At 37.0% G+C, this 22,525-nt stretch overlaps 1 protein-coding gene and 1 long non-coding RNA gene across 2 annotated transcripts in view; one reads left to right on the forward strand and one right to left on the reverse strand.

Moving 5' to 3' along the window:
* The first annotated feature begins 15 nt into the window (after positions 1–15).
* LOC103598208 lies at positions 16–1,965 on the forward strand. Its single transcript, XR_551182.1, has 3 exons — positions 16–394; positions 624–687; positions 1,880–1,965. It is a non-coding gene; the product is annotated as an uncharacterized LOC103598208 (long non-coding RNA).
* The window catches only part of TTC18 (tetratricopeptide repeat domain 18), a 101,099-nt gene continuing 80,453 nt past the window's right edge, over positions 1,880–22,525 (reverse strand). Inside the window, exons 25-28 of the mRNA XM_008582173.1 lie at positions 21,669–21,758; positions 13,287–13,388; positions 3,655–3,702; positions 1,880–2,045 (exon numbers count right to left, since the gene is read on the reverse strand). Coding sequence (XP_008580395.1) covers positions 1,965–2,045; positions 3,655–3,702; positions 13,287–13,388; positions 21,669–21,758 — 321 coding nt within the window. The 3' untranslated portion in view covers positions 1,880–1,964. The remainder of the gene's footprint in view (positions 2,046–3,654; positions 3,703–13,286; positions 13,389–21,668; positions 21,759–22,525) is intronic.

Below are 22,525 nucleotides of genomic sequence, written 5' to 3' on the forward strand. Positions count from 1 at the left end.
CTGGAGCGAAGGAGCCGCGGTTCAGTTGTGGTCGCGAGGGGGTGGCGGGGGTGAGTTCTGCTGGTGCGCGAGGCCCTGCTGGGGCGCCGGGTGCTGGGAGCGCGCTAGGCGCGCCGAGAGAGGTGCTGAGCTCCCGCAAGTCCGTCCGTCCGTCCTCCGCACGTATCTTGAGCACTCGTTAGGGCCGAGGAGCAGTACTGAGAACGCAGATTTGAAAGGGCGCGTTCCTGCCTGAGGGAGTTCACGGTCTGGAGGGGAGACGGCGACGTTCCACCAGAGAAGCCAGTTAGGGGCGGTCTGGGCGCTGTGCAGGCGGAGCAGAGACGGTGAACCTCATACGTCCTCAGGAAAACTTCATGACAGAGGGAGCGTCAGGGCCGAGACTAGCAGGACTGTAAATGAGTTTGCTTTTGTTTTTCTCTGTTTACTAATTTGCTTCTATTCTTTCCAGCCCATGGAGGCAATCACACCTTAAAAAAGTAAAGGAGGGGAAAACTTTATTGCTGCTCTTGCTGCGATCCAGGGGGGCAGGGGTGAGGTATGATTTGGCATCTGTCCCTAGAATACAGCCTCAGTGGTGAGGAGTTACGCATTGTTTAGATTCATGAAGATACTTTTACCAGGAGACCATCCCTTGGAGAGCCCAACCAAGACGAGGATAGAAGGAAAAGGTTTTATTACTTGCAGGTAAGCAGAACACTGGGATAGCTCCCGAAGCAGTGTCTCTCTAAACAAGGGAAGGGTCATGTAGCCAAAGTTCCCACCTGATTTCCTGCCCAAGTTCTCATTTAGGTGCTTTCATGTAAACGAAGGATGCAAGTTCAATTTGGATTGGTTGACTATAGAACATAGTTCATTGCCAAATTTGCATTTGGACCTGGAAGGAATGTGGCCTTTGGCAACATTTGGGCCTCAGGAAGTGGTCACATGGGCTGAACCTTGCTCCCTCAGCTAGTACAGGTTACAGCCCACAGGTGGAGAATTGAGATTTCCTGTAGTGGCTGACTCATGACATCTAAAATAGGGACAGATAGGTGTGGAGGTCCTGTCTCCTCCTTGGACAGCAGGTCACCAAAGATCATCTCTGGGGCCGTTAGTTCAGTTTCAGCCAATATATTTTGAAGGCAGTCTAGTATTTCATGGTTCGTGACTTCTGCTGCCTCTTGCAACAACAGAAACTCAACAAAGTGTAATGGCTGGTTTACTTCCTGTTTTGAACTTTTTAGTGGCAACGACTGCCTGGGCATTTAGGAGACCCTGGACCCTAGGTTACAATACCAATAGTTGGTTAAACAGAGTAATACCTCCACCTTCAGCGAAGACCTCTTTTCAGCTTCTCTGTTGGTTTCAAAGGGCTTGGCCACAACTACTAATATGCTCTTTGCCCTAATACAGTGACCCAGCAAAGCAGTCTTCCTCTAGGTCCACCTTTGAAAAATGATGCCTTAATTCCCAAGTTCCAGTAAGTGAACCAAGCCAGGTACTTCAGCAGCTGACTTCCTCCAAGGGTGATCAGATAAGCTTTCATTAGAAACCCTAATAATGACCCCATTATATCTTAATTTTATTTACATATATAATTATATAGTTATGTATAGTTACTTTTATATAATATATATAAATTATATTTATATTATAAAAATCAACATTTACAATATTAAAAAACTTTTTATATAATTATTTTTATATATAATTATATACCTATATATAACTCAGTATACCTTAATTAACTCCAGAACCACACTGATGAATTTTGAGTCTCATTTCTATTTTTTATTGCGATCCAGTTTACTGACATCCAGTAAAACATCCAGTAACATAGCCAATGGAAATAAATTCATGGGTTTCTATTTATAGTGAAGATTCTTTTGTTCTCCAGCTCCAGGCTTCATATGGTGAGACTTTCTCTGGGAAAGAAAGAAAGCTCAGAGTCCCATACAGAAAATTCTTCAGCTCGAAGGATGTCAGAAAGATGGATTTCCAAAGCCAACTGTCTCCTGTACCATGTGGATCTCTGCTAGCAGAGCTTCATCTTTCAATTTCAGCTACATGAGAGTGGAAGAAAGGGAAGGAAACATGTCATACCTGATATATCTAAGTGTCTTTGAAGACCCCTCATTTGTGGGGCCACAGCTAAAGTTCCTTGAATGGAATTGGCTCTTCTTATATTCCCTATTTCATGGAAACTCCATTAAAAGACCTTAAGGACATTGTGCTGGTTACATGGATATGTTTACTTTGTAAAAATTCATCAAATACTGTGAAAACTTATGACTAGTACATTTTTTGTAAGATAATTTGATAAAGTTTATTTTTAAAAGTGTTCACATTATCACCAACATCTCTTGGTTAATGTTTGGCAAGTAACAGTAAGACACAAGAATCATACACCTACGAAGTTTCAAAAAGTTCATGGAAAAGTAGAATTAAAAGATAATATGATTTTTTTCATCAACTTTTGAAGTACCCTCATATTAGATCTGAATTTTAAAAATATAAATGTGTAATAAAGACATCTAGTAGCCTACTGAATACCCATTCTCTCTTATTAACAAAATCTTAAATTCTTTTCAGGGCAGCAGTGTAATCAGCTAAAAAGCCACATTTTCCTGCTTTCCTTGCAGATAGAGATAATTATATGACCAGCTGTGACCAATGAAATGTATGCTGAAGTCATTGGTGGGACACCTGGGAAAGCTCTTTAAAGGGAAATGAAATAGATGTAGTATGGTCCCTTTTTCCTTTCCCTCCTTTTCTTCTTTATCTTGCCTGAATTATAGATATGGTGGCTGGAGTGACATTGGCTGTCTTGCAACTATGAAGGATGGAAACTGCATGCTATAATTGGCAGAGCAGAAAAAGAGGTTGGATCCCTGATGACTTATTTACTTTTATTTTTGGTGGCTAGGCGGCAATGGGATCCAACCCTTGACCTTGGTGTTCTAACAGTGCTCTAACCAACTGACTTAACCACCTGGCCCCCCGATGACTTTAGAGCTGTTGTACAGACCCTGGACTTTTCATTAGATGAGAGAAAACTAAATTGTGTAAACAACTGTCTTTCAAGTCAAATTACTTGTAATTCATAACTAATAGAATAGACCAAGGATTGTTCATGAGACAAATACAGCCTGCCTCTTGTTTTTTGTAAATAAAATTTTATTGGAACCCAGCCATTCATTTATGTATTTTCTATGGCTTGCTTTTGCACTCAAAATGGCAGAGTTTAGTACTTACAACAAGACTGGCCCACAAACCCTAAAATGTCTCCTGTATTGCCCTTTACAGAAAGAGTTTGCTGACTTCTGGACTAGACCAACGCCTTAATTTCACACAGGAGTAAAATGAAGCGCAGAGGGGTTAGCACAATAAGTTAATGACAAAACCAGAACCGTAATTCAGGTCAACTGACTGACTGACTTTCACACTGTCTTTCCATTAGACCATATTCTCTCTAAAGAGGTAGAAAAAAGAACACCCGTGGTAATATGTGGGTTATTACAAACCCAGCAACCCCACGAAATGGCAAAGATGATAAAAGCCTCTAGAAAAATAATTCACATCATGAAATGCTCTAAAGTCCTGAAATAAGCCAGCACCATCCTCCCAGTTTCCCAATGATGCAAGCAAATGACAAAGACATCTGTGTCATACCTTTATCGAGTACTTGTAGGCCTGCTCAGCTTCCAGTTGTCGTCCAGTCTGAAAAAAGTACAGTAGCTGATGAGGATGACATGTCATAAACATTATGATGGGGGAAGTATATTGCCTCAAATGTTTCTACCTAAGGCAGAGGATTCTACACCTTCCCAGTGAAGAACCTCTGAATTCAAAGGGGAAGAAGGAAAATGAAAAGTGGTAGGGAAAAGCAGATATTTAAAAAAAAAAAAATCCCTCCATTTTAAAAAGCTTAAGGACAGCTTGGACTCCCATTTTTTTCTGAAAGCACCATGAGTCATTTGTTCCTTTTAGAATTGAAGCCATTCTGTTAATAATTGTTAACACTGTATATAAAGTGCTTACAATGTGATTTACATTGTGTTCATTTGTCAGTGTTGTTTTAAATGCTTTACATGTTCATTCCTAATCCTCAAGACCTAGGTGATAACTACTATTATTTATCATTCCTGGTTTACAGAGAGAGAAATCTAGGCACAGAATGGATAAATATCTTGCCAAGGTTATGAAACTAGTAAGTTGAAGTCCCAGGTTTTGAAACAATGCAGTTTATCTTCAGAGTCCAAGTTTTTAACTACTACACTTTATCCTGTCTCTATGCTTTAGAAAAAGTAGATATTGGAATCACTTCCATACAGATCTGGATGTGAGATGAGAACACCAACTGCTCCTCCCGGTTGATATTCCTTGCAGTCCTCCAGGAGTTAAATGAAATTATATGTATGTATTATTATACTTCACAAGTTTGTACACAACAAATTAGTAAAAGTATGCAAAGCTTAAATATGAGAACCACGGAATATTTTTCTTGGCTAGATATAGAGAAGTGGAATTGCTGGGACATATGGTAAATGACGTTTAACTTTTTTAGAATCTACCAAACTTGTTTCCAAAGTGGTTGTACTAATTTATAACCCTAACAGTAATGTATGAGGGTTCTAGTTAATCCACATCCTTGTCAGTACTTGGCATTATCTTTTTGATTTAAGCTATTCTAATGAATGTGTAGTGTGGTGTTAATTTGCATTATCTTAATGAGGTATCTTTAAAAAATCTTTTTGACATAGTTTTGGATTAAAATTACAAGAACAGTTCTCTCTTCTTTCTCTCTCTATGTATTCATATATATGCATATGTATATATGTAAATATATATGTTCACACACACATACATCCATATATATGCTTTAACTTTTCCTGAACATTTGAGAGTAAATTGCAGACATGATGCAATTTTAATACTTTGGTGTATATTTTCTAAAATCAAGATATTCTCTTATGTACCTGCAGCACAATTATCAAAATTAGGAGATTTATACAGATAGAATATATTATCTAGTCTACAGACCTTATTCAGATTTTTTCCAATTGTCCCAGTAATGTCCTTTATAGCAAAATAAAATTGAGGATCATGCATTGGATTCACTATTCCTGTCTTCAGTTTTTTAAATCTGGAATAGTCCCTGAGTCTTTGTGTTTCATGGAATTGGCCTTTTTTAAAAGTACAGGACAGTTATTTTGTAAAATATTCCTCAATTTGTGTTTGTCTGTTGTTTCCTCATGATCATATCAGGTTCTGAATTTTTGACAGAAATGCCACAAAAATGCTTTGTTCAATCATCAATCAGTGTATTGTATCAGGAAGCAAATGCTGTTTATCCCAATACTGGTAATGTTAACTTTGATCATTGGTTTAGCGTGTTATCTGCCAGGTTTCTCTACTATAATACTACTATTTTCCCCTTTGTAATTAACAAGTATTTTGCGGGGAGATACTTTAATACTATGTAAGTATCCTCTTATTCATTAAATTTTCACCCATAGTACACTGGTGATTGTTCACTGAATCTATTATTATGATGGTTTCCAAAGTGTGCCTTTCTAATTCCATAACTCTTTATGCATTTATTAGTTGGACTACTCTAAAGTTTCCTTTCTCTACCATTTATTTATTTGTTTAGTTCTGTTACTGTGGGCTCATAGATTCTTACTTGTAATCCTTTTCCACAATTATTTATTTTGATGCTCAAATTATCCCAGATTTGGCCAGTGGGAACCCTCTTTAAGCTATTCCTGTCTTATTTTTTTCCCTGTGTCTTTTTGACATATCCCAATTTTTCTTAGAGCATTTTTACTTTCTGATTCAACAAGACATTCTAGACTCATCTTTTACTTTCCACAGTTCTGGAATCAGCCATTTCCAAGAAGTCTCTGCCTGCTTCCCTACCTTTTTTTTTTTTTTTAACCGGACAAATGCCCTTGTTCCTTATAATGGATTTAGAAACTAAGACCTGAGCACTACACATGCTCATGGCCCCTGCATGATTTATTTTGAATAGAGATATATATATACACACGCACATATATATATATATTCTATATAGATACACACATATATTTCTATATACCTGTATATATCTACATCTGTTTTATCAAACCAATGAGCTATCATGTCAGTATCTCCAATTCTAATCCACCACTACAATTACATTTCCATCCTCTGTTTTCATATTTGTAACTCCGTTCTCTGACAGGGGAAAGCATGGCTCCCATTATCCACAATATAAACATTTATTTAGTAAATCATAGAATATTTAATAATTTCAGAACTGCTAACTCATGCCTCTGCAAAAAAGAAGCCTACAAATTAGATTTCAAAGTTTGTATAAAGGTTTTTTCTCCTTCGCCTGATATATAGTATATATTAGTATATATTTCAAAGAATGTTTTCAAAAGCATCCTGAGTTATTTTTTCCACCTTCAGTGTGATTAGGTTATTCATTTGAAATAGTTTTGTTTCTGTTCGTATTCAATTATGTGGCCTCCCCATTTTTTGCTGATTTTATTTCTTTTCTTTCTCTCTTTTTTTTTAAACGAAACATTATTATGGTCTCAAAAGTCAGAATTCTACAAAAAGGTACAATGACAGAATGTCACTCCCCTCATTTCCTCCCTCTTTCTACCCCATGCCCACTCACATCCTATAGAACCTGTTCTCATTAATTTCTGGTTTACCTTTCCTGTGTTTCTTTTTGAACAAAAGAGCAATTTGTGTATATATTTTTTATTTTTCCTTCTTTCATATACAAAAGGTGGTATAATCTTCCACTTTACTTTTTCACCTAACAATATATCCTGGAAACACTCCACATGAGTTCATACAGATTATCCTCATAATTTTTTTTAGCTCTATTACGTGGTTATACAGTAGTTTATTTAAACATCATCCTATGTATGGACATGAGTTTATTTCCAATATTTTGCAATTGCTATAATGCTTCAATTAATAACCTTGTGCAATGCATTTTTGAATTGTTGGAGGAAGAGCTTCAGGGCAAATTCCTAGAAAATCCCAAATATTTTAAAATCTAATCAAAACCTAAGTTTTCATATATATGTGAAACTTATATGTCTATCAGTTCTGTTCCATTTATCTATTCCTACATGATATGGGTTGACTGTCCCCTTCAAAGCTCATCTGAAAGAACTGATCTACACTGTGGCAGTGTTGAAAGATGGGGCCTTTAGGTGATTAGATTGTGAGAACCGTGCTCTCATAAATAGATTAATCCATTCATGGAGTAATGGATTAGTGGCCTAGTGGATTGTTACAAGAAGGGCACTGGTGGCTTTATAAGGAGAGCAAGTGAGCACGTTAAAATGCTCATGCCACACTCACCACGTGATACCCTGAGTTGCCACAGGACAGTCCTTGCCAAGAAGACAGCCCTCACTGGATGTGCCTTGGACTGTGGACTTCCTAGCCTCCCAAAACTATAGAAGTAAATTTCATTTCTTTATGAATTAACCAGTTTCAGGTATTGAGTTATAAGCGACAGAAAACAAACTAATAAACTACACTAATACCATTGAGTTTTAACTATTAGAGCTTCGTAATTAGGCTTGGTATTGAGTAGAACAGCCCTCCCTCTTTATTCCTCTTTCCATATTGCCATAGCTATTTTTTGGCCTTTATTCAGCTAAGTGAATTTTAGGATTTATTTCAAGTTCCTTAAAAAACTATGTTATTATTTTTATTGAAATTGCACTAAATTTAGATATTAATTTAGGGATAATTTCATCTTTATGTTATCAAAGTTTCCTGCCTATAGACATGGTATATCTCTCTAACTATTAGATCTCCTTTATTATAATAAAGTTTTATAATTTTCTCCACACAGGTCTTGAAATAGGATTTTTAAAATTAGACTTTCAAATTGCTTGATTTTGGTGATATCTGATTTTAATGATACTGATTTTTTTATATTGGTCTTTTATCCAGGAACATTGCCAAATCTACTTTGTGTTAATATTGATTGAATATAAAATACATTATATGATTCAAAAATCAAAAGGATATAGCTAGACATTGAGAAATTTTGCTTCCACCCCTCTCCCTACCTACCCTGTTCCCCAAACCCTGCCCCCATCGTTTTTTGTCTACCATCATTTTTTGGCTACCCTTTTGGTACTGATCCCTCTTATCACATCTTTCAATTTGTTTGTAGATTTTCTTGTGTTTCTACCTAATCCTTTTACATCCAGTTCCTTGTGTGTGTGTATATATGTGTGTTAGTTCCTTGATGGAACCTCCCATATAGTGTAGGATGTAAGTGATGATAATAGGTATCCTTGTCTTGTTCCTGACTTCAGAGGGATGCTTCTGACTTTTCACCATTTCATATAATAGTATAGATTTTGGAAGACATATTTTCAGATTTTATAAAAGCTAGTTTGCTTTTTTATTTTTTAAATCATGAATGGGTATTGAATTTAGCCCATGATTTTTATTCAGTCTCCAAGGAGGTGAATGACCTCTATGATGAAAACTATAACACTTAGAAGAAAGAAATTGAAGAGGACATAAACGAATGTTAAAATGTCCCACGTTCATGGATTGGAAGAACTAACATTGTTAAAATGGCTATTCTACCCAAAGCAATCTACAGATTTAATGCAATTCCTATTGAAATAGCAATGACATTCTTCACTGAAATAGAAAAAACAATCCTAAAATTCATACGGAGCCAAAAAGGACCCCAAATACCCAAAGGAATCCTGAGAAAAATGAACAAAGCTGGAGGTATCACACTACCTGACTTCAAACTATACTACAAAGCTACAGTAACCAAAACTACATGGTACTAGCATAAAAACAGACACATAGAGGGCCGGCCCGTGGCTCACTTGGGAGAGTGCAGTGCTGATAACACCAAGGCCCCGGGTTCGGATCCCATATAGGGATGACCGGTTCGCTCACTGGATGGATTAAAGATTTAAATGTAAAACCCAATACTATGAAATTACTAGAAGAAAATATAGGGGAAATGATCCATGACGCCAGTGAGCGAACCGGTCATCCCTATATGGGATCCGAACCCGGGGCCTTGGTGTTATCAGCACTGCACTCTCCCAAGTGAGCCACGGGCCGGCCCTCTATGTGTCTGTTTTTATGCTAGTACCATGTAGTTTTGGTTACTGTAGCTTTGTAGTATACGTGGTGCTGACAACACCAAGTCAAGGGTTAAGATCCCCTTACCGGTCATCTTTTAAGAAAAAAAAAAACAAAAAAAAAAAACAGACACATAGACCAGTGGAATAGAATAGAGAGCCCAGGAATAAATTCATGCACCTATATTCAACAGATCTTTGACAAAGGTGCCAAGAATACATATTGGGGAAGACAGTCTCTTCAGTAAATGGTGCTGGGAAAACTGGATATCCACATGCAGAAAAATGAGACTAGACACCTACCTCTCACCATATACAAAAAATCATTTCAAAATGGATTAAAGATTTAAATGTAAAACCCAATACTATGAAATTACTAGAAGAAAATATAGGGGAAATGATCCATGACATGGGGCTGGGCAAGGATTTCTTATATAAGACTTCAAAATCACAAGCAATAAAAGCAAAAATAGACGAGTGGGATTACATCAAACTAAAAAGCCTTTGCACATCAAAGGAAACCGTTATCAGAGTTAAGAGACAATCTATAGAATGGGAGAAAATATTTGTAAACTATACATCTGACAAGGGGTTAATATCAAGAACATGTAAGGAACTTAAACAACTCAACAGAAAAAAACAAATAGCCCAATTGAGAAATGGGCAAGGATCTTGACAGACATTTCTCAAAAGAAGACGTACATGAAAAAATGCTCAACATCACTAATTATCAGGAAAATGCAAATCAAAAACCACAGTGAGATACCACCTCACTCCAGTTTGAATGTCTATTATCAAAAAGACAAAAGAAAACAAGTGTTGGCAAGGATGTGGAGAAAAGGGAACATAAGCACACTGTTAGTGGGAGTGTAAAATAATACAGTCAATATGGAAAACAGTATAGAGGTTCCTCAAAAAATTAAAAATAGAACTACCACAGGTACCATAGTAGTACAGTCTCAGTACTGGGTATGTACCGGAAGGAAATGAAGTCATTATGTTGAAGAGATATCTGCACTTCCATGTTTATTGCAGCTCTACATACAATAGCCAAGATAAGAAATCAACCTAACTGTCCAACAATGGATGAATGGATAAAAGCAATGTCGTATATATACACAATGGAATACTATTCAGCCATTAAAAAGAATGTTAGGGAGAACAGGGAGAGCCTGGCCAATGGGTACAAAATTATGAATTGGAGGAATAAGTTCTGGTGTACTATTGCACAGTAGGGTCACTATGGTTAACAGCTAGAAGGGAGTCTGTTAAATGGCTTTGCCACAAATAAATGATAAATTCATGAAGGGATAGATACATTAACTACCCTGACCTGATTATTATACAACATACACATATCAAAACATCACATTGTACCCCATACAATCTGACATGTACAATGGGTCAATTAAAAAAATTTTTAAAATGCAGATGCTAAAAAACAAAGAAAACCAACCAGCTCATGATTTTGTTAATCCTTTCTATTATCTCTTTTTTTAAATTTTAATTTATTTCTATTCCTTATCATTTTCTCAATTATCACTTCTTTGGGTTTCCATGTTCTCCCTTTATTATTTTCTTCATTAAGTGATTAATTTATTGATTTTCAATCTTTGTTTCTAATATATGTATCTGAAGCTATAAAATACCCTCTGTATATTGCTTTAATTTTATCCTATAGTTCTAATATATAATAGCTTTGTTTTTATTCAGTCTCATTTCATTGATCTACTGAAAAATAACATACCACCCCAAAACTTAATGGCTTAAAACACAATATACTATTTCTCAAAAATTCTGTGAGCAATTTGGGCTGGTCTTTCTTGAGGTCACTCATGCAGTTATTGTCATCTGACGATTTAGCTAGGGCTGGAGTGTCCAATATAGCCTTGGACACTTGTACCCATATAGCAATTGGTGTTGGTTGGGTTGGTTCAATTCCCCTCTATGTGAACTTCAAGCCTGCTACAGGCTAAACTGGGCTTCTTCACAGCATGGTAGTCCCAGAATTTCAAGAGAGCGACAGCAATTGATACAGGGCCTCCAAAGGCGTAGCCTCTGAGAATTCACAAAATGTCACTTCCATCATAGCCTCCTGGTCAAAGAAAGTCACAAGTTCAGCTCAGATTCAAGGGGGTGGAGAGATGAAAAAGAGACTCCATCTTTTGCTGGGAGGGAGTGGCAACATCACATTGCAAAAGGTGTGGACATGAAAGCATAATTAAATGGTGGCCATTATTATAAAAATCTACAAGGCCTGTATTAGTTTTCTATGGCTATGCAACAAATCACCACACACTTAATGGCTTAAAAACAATAGCCATATATCATATCACATTTTCCCCAGATCATAAGTCTGGCACTGTCCAACTGGTTCTCTGCTTAGGGTCTTACAAAGCAAAACAGAGGTATCATCTGGGCTGGGCTGTTACCTGAAAACTATGGAGAAGGATCTACTTCCGGGCTTATTTATGTTGTTGGTAAAATTCAGTTCCTTGTATATGTAGGATGAAGGTTCCTATTTCTTTGCTGGCTCTCAGCAGGAACTGCTGTTAGCTTCCAGAGGCCATCCACATTCCTTGACCTGTGGTCTTTCTCCATTTTCAAGACAGCAATGGTGTGTTGACTGCTTCCTGTGCTTCAAATGTCTCTGACTTCCTTTTCTGCCTCCCCCCTCCCCCAAATACTCTGTGCTTTTAAAAAATTCACCTGATTGTGTCAGGCCCACCCAGATAATCTCTGAATTCTAAGGTCAACTATTTGGGAATTTACTTACATATACAAAATCCCTAAACACTTTAGAGTAGTGTTTGATGGAATAATCTTGGAGGAGGGACACATCTTTAGGATTCTACCTAGCATAAGATCTCATACTTGAAGTTGTCGTATGATTTCCTCTTTGACCCATGAATTTATTGCAAGTATGTTTTAAGTTTCCAAATGTATATGAGTCTTTTACTTCAGTATGATCTGAATGTATCTGTTGAGCCTCTCTTTGAGGTCTAGCATGTGATCAACTTTTATGAATAACTCATTTGTACTTGGAAAAAATGTGTCTTCTAATTGTTAGGGAAATGAGAAAAGATAAAAAGTAAATAAAATGTGTCCTCTAATTGTTAAGTGCAGAGTTCTGCATTGGTGTTTGAACTTGCCTCTGTTAATTGGGTTATATATCTGTATATATTCTTATTTTTTTCCCCCTATTTCACCTGTCAGTTTCAGAGAGAAGTATATCAAGATCTTCCATACCGAACCCTTTAGTTTAAAGACAAGTAAACTGAGGCCCAGTAAGGTTAAGTGACTTGGCCTGGATCTCACAGCTAAGTTGGAACAGAGCTGGGGTGAGAACTCAGGGATTTCTCACAATGATATTTGGGATATTTACTCCAAAGTGAAAATCCAGTAGTTTTTATTTTGTTCATTTCTCATAATCATAATACTCCCTATCAATTTGGTGTCATGTTGGCCAATGGAAAACTGAGGGCTGCTCTCATTATTACCAATTTGATCTTAGACTAATGTGCAAGTTATTTAAGTCTAACTATATGAAGGTTATTTTTTTTAACAGGTAAAGCACCTATTACAAACTCCCATAATATCCCCCACCCAATTTCCCCACCCAATTTCAAAGACAAGCACTCTCAGCCAGCAGTTCAACAGGAAGAAAGGATTCAGAAAGACTAGTAGAGCAACCCCTTTGCTGATCCTTGACCTGGTTTATGTTCTGATACAATATTGCTCCCATTTTTAGAACTTCCTTTCCAGCAAAACACACCTGAGTATATGACTTTTAAGCACATTCCAAGTAAAGGCTGCCCAGAGTTGGCTTTTCCTTTGTCATCAGTATAATGACCAAATCTAGAGCTCGTCAAACTTCAATGGGCCGAGCCCGTGGCACACTTGGGAGAGTGCGGCGCTGGGAGCGCAGCAGCGCTCCCACCGCGGGTTCGGATCCTATATAGGGATGGCCGGTGCGCTCACTGGCTGAGCCCGGTGCGGCCAGTCTCAAAAAGGACAAAAAAAAAAAAAAAAGAAAAGAAAAGAAAAAAATAAAAACTTCAATTATCATGTGTTAATGGCCATTCACTGTCTCTTGCTTATGTGGACCCTCACCTTAATGCCCTAAAAGGGCATTTTGTAAGGATAATAAACACTCACCTTCAGGCAGACCAGAGCCAGATATGCCCATACTTCAGCACTGTAGTTGTTCAACGCATTGGCTTCAGAGAGCGCATCCTCAGCCTCCGTGAGCTCCTCCAGCTTGGCAGAAAAGGGAGATGTGTGAGTTTAAGTCAAAGTAGTTTTCACTTCAGCAAGCTGGAGTGGGCTGAGCTGAAATCATTATTTTTAAGTCATACTGGTATACATGGCCTACACCAGTGATTTTCAACTTTTTATTTTTAGCATCAGAACTCTTTCTTCAAACAATATTTTATGTGGTGGTACAATATACGAACTGTGAAAGAAAATGAATTAATTAAGGCTAAGGCTTTAAAGTGGAGTTGGGAGACTGCAAGAGGACTGCACTCACACCTGCTAAAGTTCAAACCACTTGATGTTTCAATGAAAGGATAATAACCGAAGTCAGTATCTTCCGGCCTTCAACATCTCTCAGCTGGAAGTACTTTGATGTGCTAAACAACTAGAATGGGTTTACGATTCAGGATTTCTGTGCAATGAACTGCCTCCAAGAATAATCTTTCATGGAAATCCCCAATTAAAAAAAACCTTTCCTGTGCTTGCCTTATGGAACTATTCAGGGCTGTTCTGATTCGGTGTACCTGAATTGTGATTTTTTAAAAAATTATAAAACAATTTTATTGAATGAAAAATAGTTTGTGGACTATTTTGAAGATACATAAACATATAAAGAAGGGAAAAAAATCACCCACTCTCCTGTCTCTAAAAGATAACAGTTTTTGGCATTTGGGTATGTTCCTTTTTTTTTTCTTTCCATGTATTTTTTAATTAAGACATAATTGATTAGACATATTTATGGGGTACAGAGTTGGCTATCAGTATTTGTGTACAACATATGATGATCAAATCAGTATTGTTAGCATGTTCTTCATTACAAATCCTAATTATGCTTTGTGTCCATTTACCATTTTCTCCCTTACCTCCCTCCCCTTCCCTCTTTCTAGTGGAAAGATCTGTTCTCTTCTTCTTTAAGTTCAATGTGTTATTGTGGTCTTTCTTTGTCATGTTCTTTTTTTTCTCTCACTTATGAGTGAGCACATGTGGTATGTCTCTTTCTGTACCTGGCTTATTTCACCTAACATAATTTTCTCCAAGCTCATTCATGTTGCTGTGAATGGCAGAATTTCATTCTTTTTTAGGGCTGAGTAGTATTCCACTGAGTACAGATACCATTTTCCTTCCTGTCATCCATCAAAGGACATTTAGGTTGGTTCCATATCTTGACTATTGTAAATAGGGCTGTGAGGAGCATGGGAGTGCAGGTATCCCCTGACATGATAATTTCCATTCCTTTGGTTACATACCCAGAAGTGGAATTGCTGAATTGTATGGTAGATCTATCTGTAGTTGTTTGAGTAACCTCCATACTGTTTTCCATAATGGCTGTACTAATTTACAGTCCCACCAACAGTGTAGAAGAGTTCCCTTTTCTCCACATCCTGACCAGCCTTTGTTATTTTCAGTCTTTTTGATAATAGTCAGTCTAGCTGGAGTGACATGGTATCTCAATGTGGTTTAAATTTGCATTTCCCTGATGATTACTGATGTTGAACATTTTTTCATGTACCCACTGGCCATTTGTATGTCTTCCTTTGAAAAATGTCTATTCAGCATCTTTTCCCATTTTTTAATTGGATTATTTGGTTTTTTACTTTAAAGTTGTTTGAGTTCCCTGTAAATTCCGGATATTAATCCCTTGTTGGATGTATAGATTGCAGATATTTTCTGTGATTCTATAGGTTGTCTTTTCACTCTGTTGATTGTTTCCTTTGCTGTGCAGAAGCTTTTTAGTTTGATATAATCCCATGTGTTTATTTCTTCTTTTGTTGCTTAAGCTTTTGGGGTCTTATTCATATAGTCCTTTCCCAGTCCTACATCCTTAAGTGTTTCTCCTATATTTTCTTATAGGAGTTTTATAGTTTCAGGTCTCTAATCCATTTGGAGTTGATTTTGGTATATGGCGAGAGGTATGGGTCTAGTTTCATTCTTCTACACATGGATATCCAATTTTCCTTGCACCATTTACTGAAGAAGCTATCTTTTCCCCAGTGTATGTTCTTGATGCCTTTGTTGAAGGTCAGTTGGCTGTAAGTATGTGGGTTGATTTCTGGGTTCTCTATTCTGTTCCACGGGTTCATGTGTCTGTTTTTATGCCAGTACTATGCTGTTTTGGTTACTATAGCTTTGTAGTATAGTTCAAAGTCAGGTAGTGTAATGCCTCTGTTTTTTTTTCCCCCCCTCAGGATTGGTTTGGCTATTTAGGGTCTTTTGTTGTTCCATATGCATTTTAGGATTTTTTTTTTCTATTTCTGTGGAGAATGTCATTGGTATTTTGATGGGGATTGCATTGAATCTGTAGATTGCTTTGGGTGGTATGGACATTGTCACAAAGTTAATACTTCCAATCCATGAACATGGAATGTCTTTCTGTCTTTTGGTATTCTCTTTAATTTCCTTCAGCAGTGTTTTGTAGTTCTCATTGTAGAGATATTTCGCCTCTTTGGTTAAATTTATTCCTAGGTATTTTATTCTTTTGGTAGCTATTGTAAATTGGTTTGCTTTCTTGATGTCTTTTTCTGCTTGTTTGTTGTTGAATAAGAACCCTAGTCATTTTTGTGTATTGATTTTTTCTGCTTGTTTGTTGTTGAATAAGAACCCTAGTCATTTTTGTGTATTGATTTTGTATCCTGAAACTTTACTAAATTAGTTTATGAGCTCTAGGAATTTTTTGGTAGAGGTTATGGGTTTTTCTATATATAGGATCATGTCATCTGCAAACAGTGACAATTTGTCTTTGTCTTTTCCAATTTGGGTGCCTTTTATTTCTTTCTCTTGCCTGATGGCTCTGGCTAGTACCTCCAACACTATGTTGAATAGGAGTGGTGAGAGTGGGCATCCTTGTCTTGTTCCTGTTCTTAAAGGAACAGCTTTCAGTTTTTCTCCATTCAGGATGATGCTGGTGGTGGGTTTGTCATACGTGGCTTTTACTGTGTTGAGATACTTTCCTTCTATACCTAACTTGTCGAGGGTCTTTATCACGAATGGATGCTGAATTTTGTCCAATGCTTTTTCTGCATCTATTGAGATAATCATATGGTTTTTATCCTTGCTTTTGTTGATATGGTGTTTTACATTTACTGATTTGTATATGTTGAACTATCCTTGCATCCCTGGGATGAATCCCACTTGATCATGGTGTACAATCTTTTTGATGTGCTATTGCATTCTGTTTGCTAATATCTTGTCGAGGATTTTTGCATCTATGTTCACCAAGGATACTGGCATGTAGCTTTCTTTTTTTGTTTATGGCTTTATCTGATTTTGGTATCAGAGTGATTCTGGCCTCATAGAATAAATTTGGGAGAATAGCCTCTGTTTCAATTTTTTGGAATAATTTTAAAAGGACTGGTCTTAATTCTTCTTTAAAGGTTTGGTAGAATTCAGCAGTGAAGCCATCTGGTCCTGGGCTTTTCTTTGTTGGGAGACTGCTAATTACTGCATCGATCTCATTGCTTGTTATTGGTCTGTTCAGATTTTGTATTTCTTGTTGGTTCAGCCTTGGTATTTGCATGTGTCCAGAAAGTTATCCATTTCTTCCAGGTTTTAAAATTTGTTGCATACATTTCTTACAGGTGTTTTTCTATGTGAAAATACATACATAAGTCTGCATCTATTTGCAACATGTTCACCACCATATGTCATCATCAGTTTTGTATTCTGTCTTCATATTAAAAATATTTCCCATGATGTTAATATTCTTCCTTTATTTTTGTAACATAGTTGGTTGTACATATCTGTGGGTATAGATTTGAATATCAATACTTGTGTGTAATTTGTGATGCTCAAATCAGGATAATTAGTATATTCAACCTTGTAGAATGTAATCATTTTTCATGTCCCTTTACCAATTTCTCCTGTACCCCCTCCGCTTCCCCCTTTTCCACCTCTGGTAACCTCAGTTCTGTTCTCTCCTTTTAAAAGTTCAACATATTATTATGATTGTTGTATCTTTCTTTCTTTTATTTATTTGTTTATTTTTTAGCTCCCACTTATGAGAGAGGACATGTGGTATTTCTCTTTCTGTGCCTGACTTATTTCACCTAACTTGATTTTCTCTAAGTTCATCCATGTTGCTGTGAATGGCAGTATTTCATTCTTTTATATGGTAGAGTAGTAGTCCATATACACCACATTTTCCCCAATTGCAATTATTTATTTCCCAAATAAATGCTGTTTTTTTAAACCTCTGTGTTAATATTTTTTTTTAGTTAACAGAACCAATTAAAGGTGGAACTGCTCTGATTAAAAGCCAGGTAGGGAAATCTGGAGCCCTACCTGCTAGGCTCTCAAATTATACCCCTCTATTCCTCCTTCACTGTACAGTAGTCCCATCAGGGCATCTATGAACCATGGAGCTTCAGGTGCCAGGGTTGGAAAGCCACAAGCACTCACTATCATGTGTGCATCATTCAGTGATTTCCCCATACACACTGGGCTGTCAGATACATTTTTAGTTTTTTTTTTCTTGACATTGTGCATCCCTTTCTTGAGGTTTAAGTCCAATTTGCCTGTTAAAATACTGTTGTCCAGAAGGCTTCCCTTCCCCTAACATCAGTTATTAACAGCAATCAATACAGTTTTCAGAGACTCTAGGGTGCCCCCTGAGCTACTTCCTAAGACTGTGAGTTAGCTTTGTAAAACTTTCCAAAAGGCTACCGAAGGAAAGAATAAAGCTCTCCCCTCTCTAATAAAGTAGATCATTTTTTCTGTTTTAAAAGAAGATAATGGGTTTCTAGGTCCCAGAAAAGATAAAGACTAGTCTTTCAGCCATGCCCATACATTAAATGTCCATGAGACATTGACTCATTATTAAATCAAGCTACATTTGCTCAGGATTTACTCTGTGTGAGGCAGTATGATAGATACTGAGACTAAAAAGATAAATAAAATACAATCCCTGCCCTCAAAGAACTCACTGACAGGTAAAAATCAAAGTACAGTGAAAAATCAAACATATAAATAGTTCCATCACAGAATAAATAGTTCTATAATAAAAGCATATGTATGTATATGATCTAGTGGAGGGACAAATGAAATAAAGGACAGCCTCAGAGAAGAAACACTGCTAACGTGGATATTGAAGGGCAAGGAGGAGGTTGTTAGCTGCATGAGGTGAAGACAGGCTTCCCAGATACAAGCAATGCATATGCAGAGGCACGGAGGCGTAAGAGAGCACAGCATGCTCAGGGGACTCCTAAGTATGTCTGTGAGGCTGGAGAACACAGAGGGGGGGTGGGCAGAGGGGTGGAGTGTATGGGGGGGGAGGGGAGAAGAAGAGGAAAAGAAAAGATGCGATAAGACTAGAGAGTTAGGCAGAGACCAGACCATATATCCTGTTCAAAGAAATATAAATTTTACTCTGAAACAAGGAGTAGCTATTGAAGGGTTTAAGGAGAGGAGTAACACGGTATTTGCATATTTTAAAAACTACTTTGACAATAAATTGGAAGATGAGTCGAGGGAGGACAAGAGACCACTTTACCAGAGAAAGAGGGGGTGAGGCTTGAATTAAAGAAGTAAAAATAGAGATGGAGAGGGGCCAATAGATTCAAGAAACATTTAGGAGACAAAATCAATAGGATAATTGATGCCTAATTAAAAGTAATGGTAGAAGTCGGTAGGATAGCATTTAGGTTTCTGGCTCAGTTGATTTGGTTCATCACACTCTCATTCACCAGCATAGGGAAGACAGGAGATGGTGTAGGCTTTAAGGGGTGTGAGAATGCTTCAGGGATAAGTTAGGTTATATTTTGGATATGTGCATTTTGAGGTGTGTGAAGAACCACTAAATGGATCTATACATTATGCTATTTGATATGAGCCAGCAGAACTTGAAAAGTGTGAAGAGCTGAAGATTTGGATTCATTGGGACACAAATGGTAATTCAGATCACTGGGATAGATGATACTTCTTAGGGAGAACAAATAAGGTGACAGGAGAAAAGGCTGCCTACAGAACCCAGGAGGTCCCAACAAGTACGGTGGGGAAAAGATGAGAAGCCACAAAAATAAATAAATAAATAAATAAAGGCGAGAAAGAAGTGTCAGAGGGGAAAGTGCAGAACCGGAGGTTGTGAATGCAGTATAGTGGAAGCCAAGGGAAGAGAGAACTTCAGGAAGGAAGTGGTCAACTGGGTGAAGTGCCACAGAGGCTTCATTTAAGTGTCCATCACATTTGACAATGAGGATGTCATAGGGGATTTTTGTTAGGGAAGTTTCAGCAAAGTGGTAAAGGGTAGACGCCTAATTACATTGAAGTGAAGGGTAAACGGGACAGAGAAATAAACAGACAACTTACAAGTAAAGAAATACATATACGACATGATTTCAACTTTATTAATAATAAAATGCAAATTAAGATACCTATCAAATTGGCAAGTGATAATGCCCACTGTTGATGAGATAACAGTAAAATGGACTCACATTATCTGGCAGAGTGTAAATCAGTATACAGCCTTTCTAAAAGGCAAGTTAACACTATAACTTAAAGACTTTAAAAATATTTCTACATTTTAGGAATGTATCCTAAGGAAATAAACAAGAGTTAAGTACAAATATTTATATCTAAGAATGTTTATCTCAGCTTTATTAATAATAGTATAATTGTGGAAACTAACAACATGTCCAATAATATGTGAATTGTTAAATAAATTATGGTATATCAACACATAGTATGACTAAAACACTGATGTGGGGCAAAGATTACTCGGACATCTTAGTGGTACTGCTTAACTGAAGTTTTTTTGTTTGTTTCTATCTTAATGCAAATATTTTTTACAATACTCAAAACAAACAGAAGTCTGACTTACACTGAACAGTATATATAGGGGGTTTCTTGTACTTTTGACAGCGCTGTCAGGTTTCTAACAGCTACAGATGTTTACATCCTTCCTGGGAAGGTGGAGCAGGGGGCACATGGCTTATATATAAGTGACTTCATTCATATGGACTGGTTGGCTCAGGAGAGTCCCTCTGTCCCAGTGTAATTATAATAACACCCTTTTCATTCTCAATGTCCTGGTTTGTATGATAAATTACATGGTCACTCTACCTATGTATCCATACCAGGGAACACCGTGAAGTCATTCAAATTCACGTTTTAGACTATTTGGTGATATGAAAAGATACCGACGCATATTACTAAGTAGAAAAGTGATCACAAAGCAGTAGTTACATTTTATACATTAAAATTGCTTTCATATATGTATGAAAAAAAGACTGGAGGAAAACGCATTCAGATGTTAACAGAGGTTATCACTGAGTGCTGGGATTATGGATACTTTCATGTTTCTTTCATATTTTGTATCTTCCAAATTTTCTGTAATTAATATGTATTACCTTTATAGTTAAAAAACAGCAATGAAGAAGAGGAAGACAAGGAATGTAAAGACCTCTTTTGTTAAGGATAACAGCCAGGAAAGTTGCTGCTGCTGTTAAATGAGAAAGGGAAAAGTATGGAGAAAGCTGGTTGAGAAAGAAAGGCTGAAAACGTAAGTCATGGAGAAAGTAAAAGTTAAGAGAGCAAGGTACTAGGAGAAAAGAAGAGGGGTGGAATCAAGAGTACACATGAAGAAACTAGACAACAGGACGTCTGCCTCTTTTGCAGACTGGAGGAAAGGAAGGCAACGGTGAGTGGAGGGGTTTCAGGAGCGGTGGAGCAAAAGCTTCCATGGAAGCGCCAGCAGCTCCTTTTGCATGTAGATGGGTCACACTGCTGAATAGGTGTCAATCAATTTCTTTAATTTAACTGAGCAGATTTTTCTCTCCCATTTACCTTTTCCTTACAGATAGCATTACAAAAGAGTGTCTGGTATTTTATTATTATTATTATTATTATTATTATTATTATTATTATTATTATTATTATTATTATTATTATTATTATTATTATTATTATTATTATTATTATTATTATTATTATTATTATTATTATTATTATTATTATTATTATTATTATTATTATTATTATTATTATTATTATTATTATTATTATTATTATTATTATTATTATTATTATTATTATTATTATTATTATTATTATTATTATTATTATTATTATTATTATTATTATTATAACATAGCTTACTAGTTCAGTTTTTGTGGGATTTTTTAAAGGATATTATACTTTTCTAGTTCAGATTGAACTTCAGTTCACTGCAAACTTTGAAGAGCAACTTTTCTTTAGAGCAGACTACCCTGATTGCCATCCACCCCCAGGGTGCTCGGAAGACCAAGGAATCAAGGTATGCACAAGCCTAGTTTCAAGGCTTCACTCTCTTACCCGATAGCAAGCAATTCCCAGTCCTAGCCAGGTAAGGCATGAAGGTGATCTCTTACAGGCTTGCAGGTAGGTTTTCTTTGCCTTTTCATACTGTAAAAATAAAGCACCACTAAACTACTGTTTTTCTGGAAGCTTCAAACACTGTAATGCTAAGATAATCATGGGACTTCTGATAGTTGCACTCCAAAACAATATAAGTTAAGTGAGTCCTTGGATTGTATTTTTATACCTACTTTAAGGAAGCTATTGCATGAAGACTGTTAAGAGGAGTAGGACAGATCAAATGAAAGGCAGACTTTCATCTGGAAGCAGATCCTAAGACATTTACAGTCTCTGTAAGAGTTGAGGCAAGGAGTTACACTGAAAGTTCTGGGCAACCACAATGATTATCTGAATTCCATCTAGACTTTATGGACTAACCCCTTTTGCTTAAAAGCGACATCACGTGGTAGGAGGACAGATACCGAATCCGAACTAAGAGATATACTTGATATAGTCTCATCATTCAGGGTGTCTGTTCCTTTGTTATAAAAGGTCTCAGTAGTACAGGAGACATTTAGAAAAACTCAAAAAACAAACTTTCAAAAGAAGTAGCCCTGAAGGGACCATTGCTTGTCTTGTAACTCCAACATGAGAGATGGATCTACAGCTGAGCCTCAGCAAATAGCTTAAGAACTGCTTGCCTAGTGGCTGCCTAAGTCAGCAGCGTTGTGAAGGTGCAGCTTGCAATGACATCAGAAAGAAAACTTCCTGGGGGCCAGCCCGGTGGCGCACTGGATAGTGCGCCGCTTGGGAAGCGCGGCAGCGCTCCCGCCCGAGGGTTCGGATCCCACATACAGGCTGGTTCCCGCTCACTG

This window comes from Galeopterus variegatus, unplaced genomic scaffold (assembly GCF_000696425.1).
Source record: "Galeopterus variegatus unplaced genomic scaffold, G_variegatus-3.0.2 Scaffold2529, whole genome shotgun sequence".
NCBI classification, from domain to species: Eukaryota; Metazoa; Chordata; class Mammalia; order Dermoptera; family Cynocephalidae; genus Galeopterus; species Galeopterus variegatus.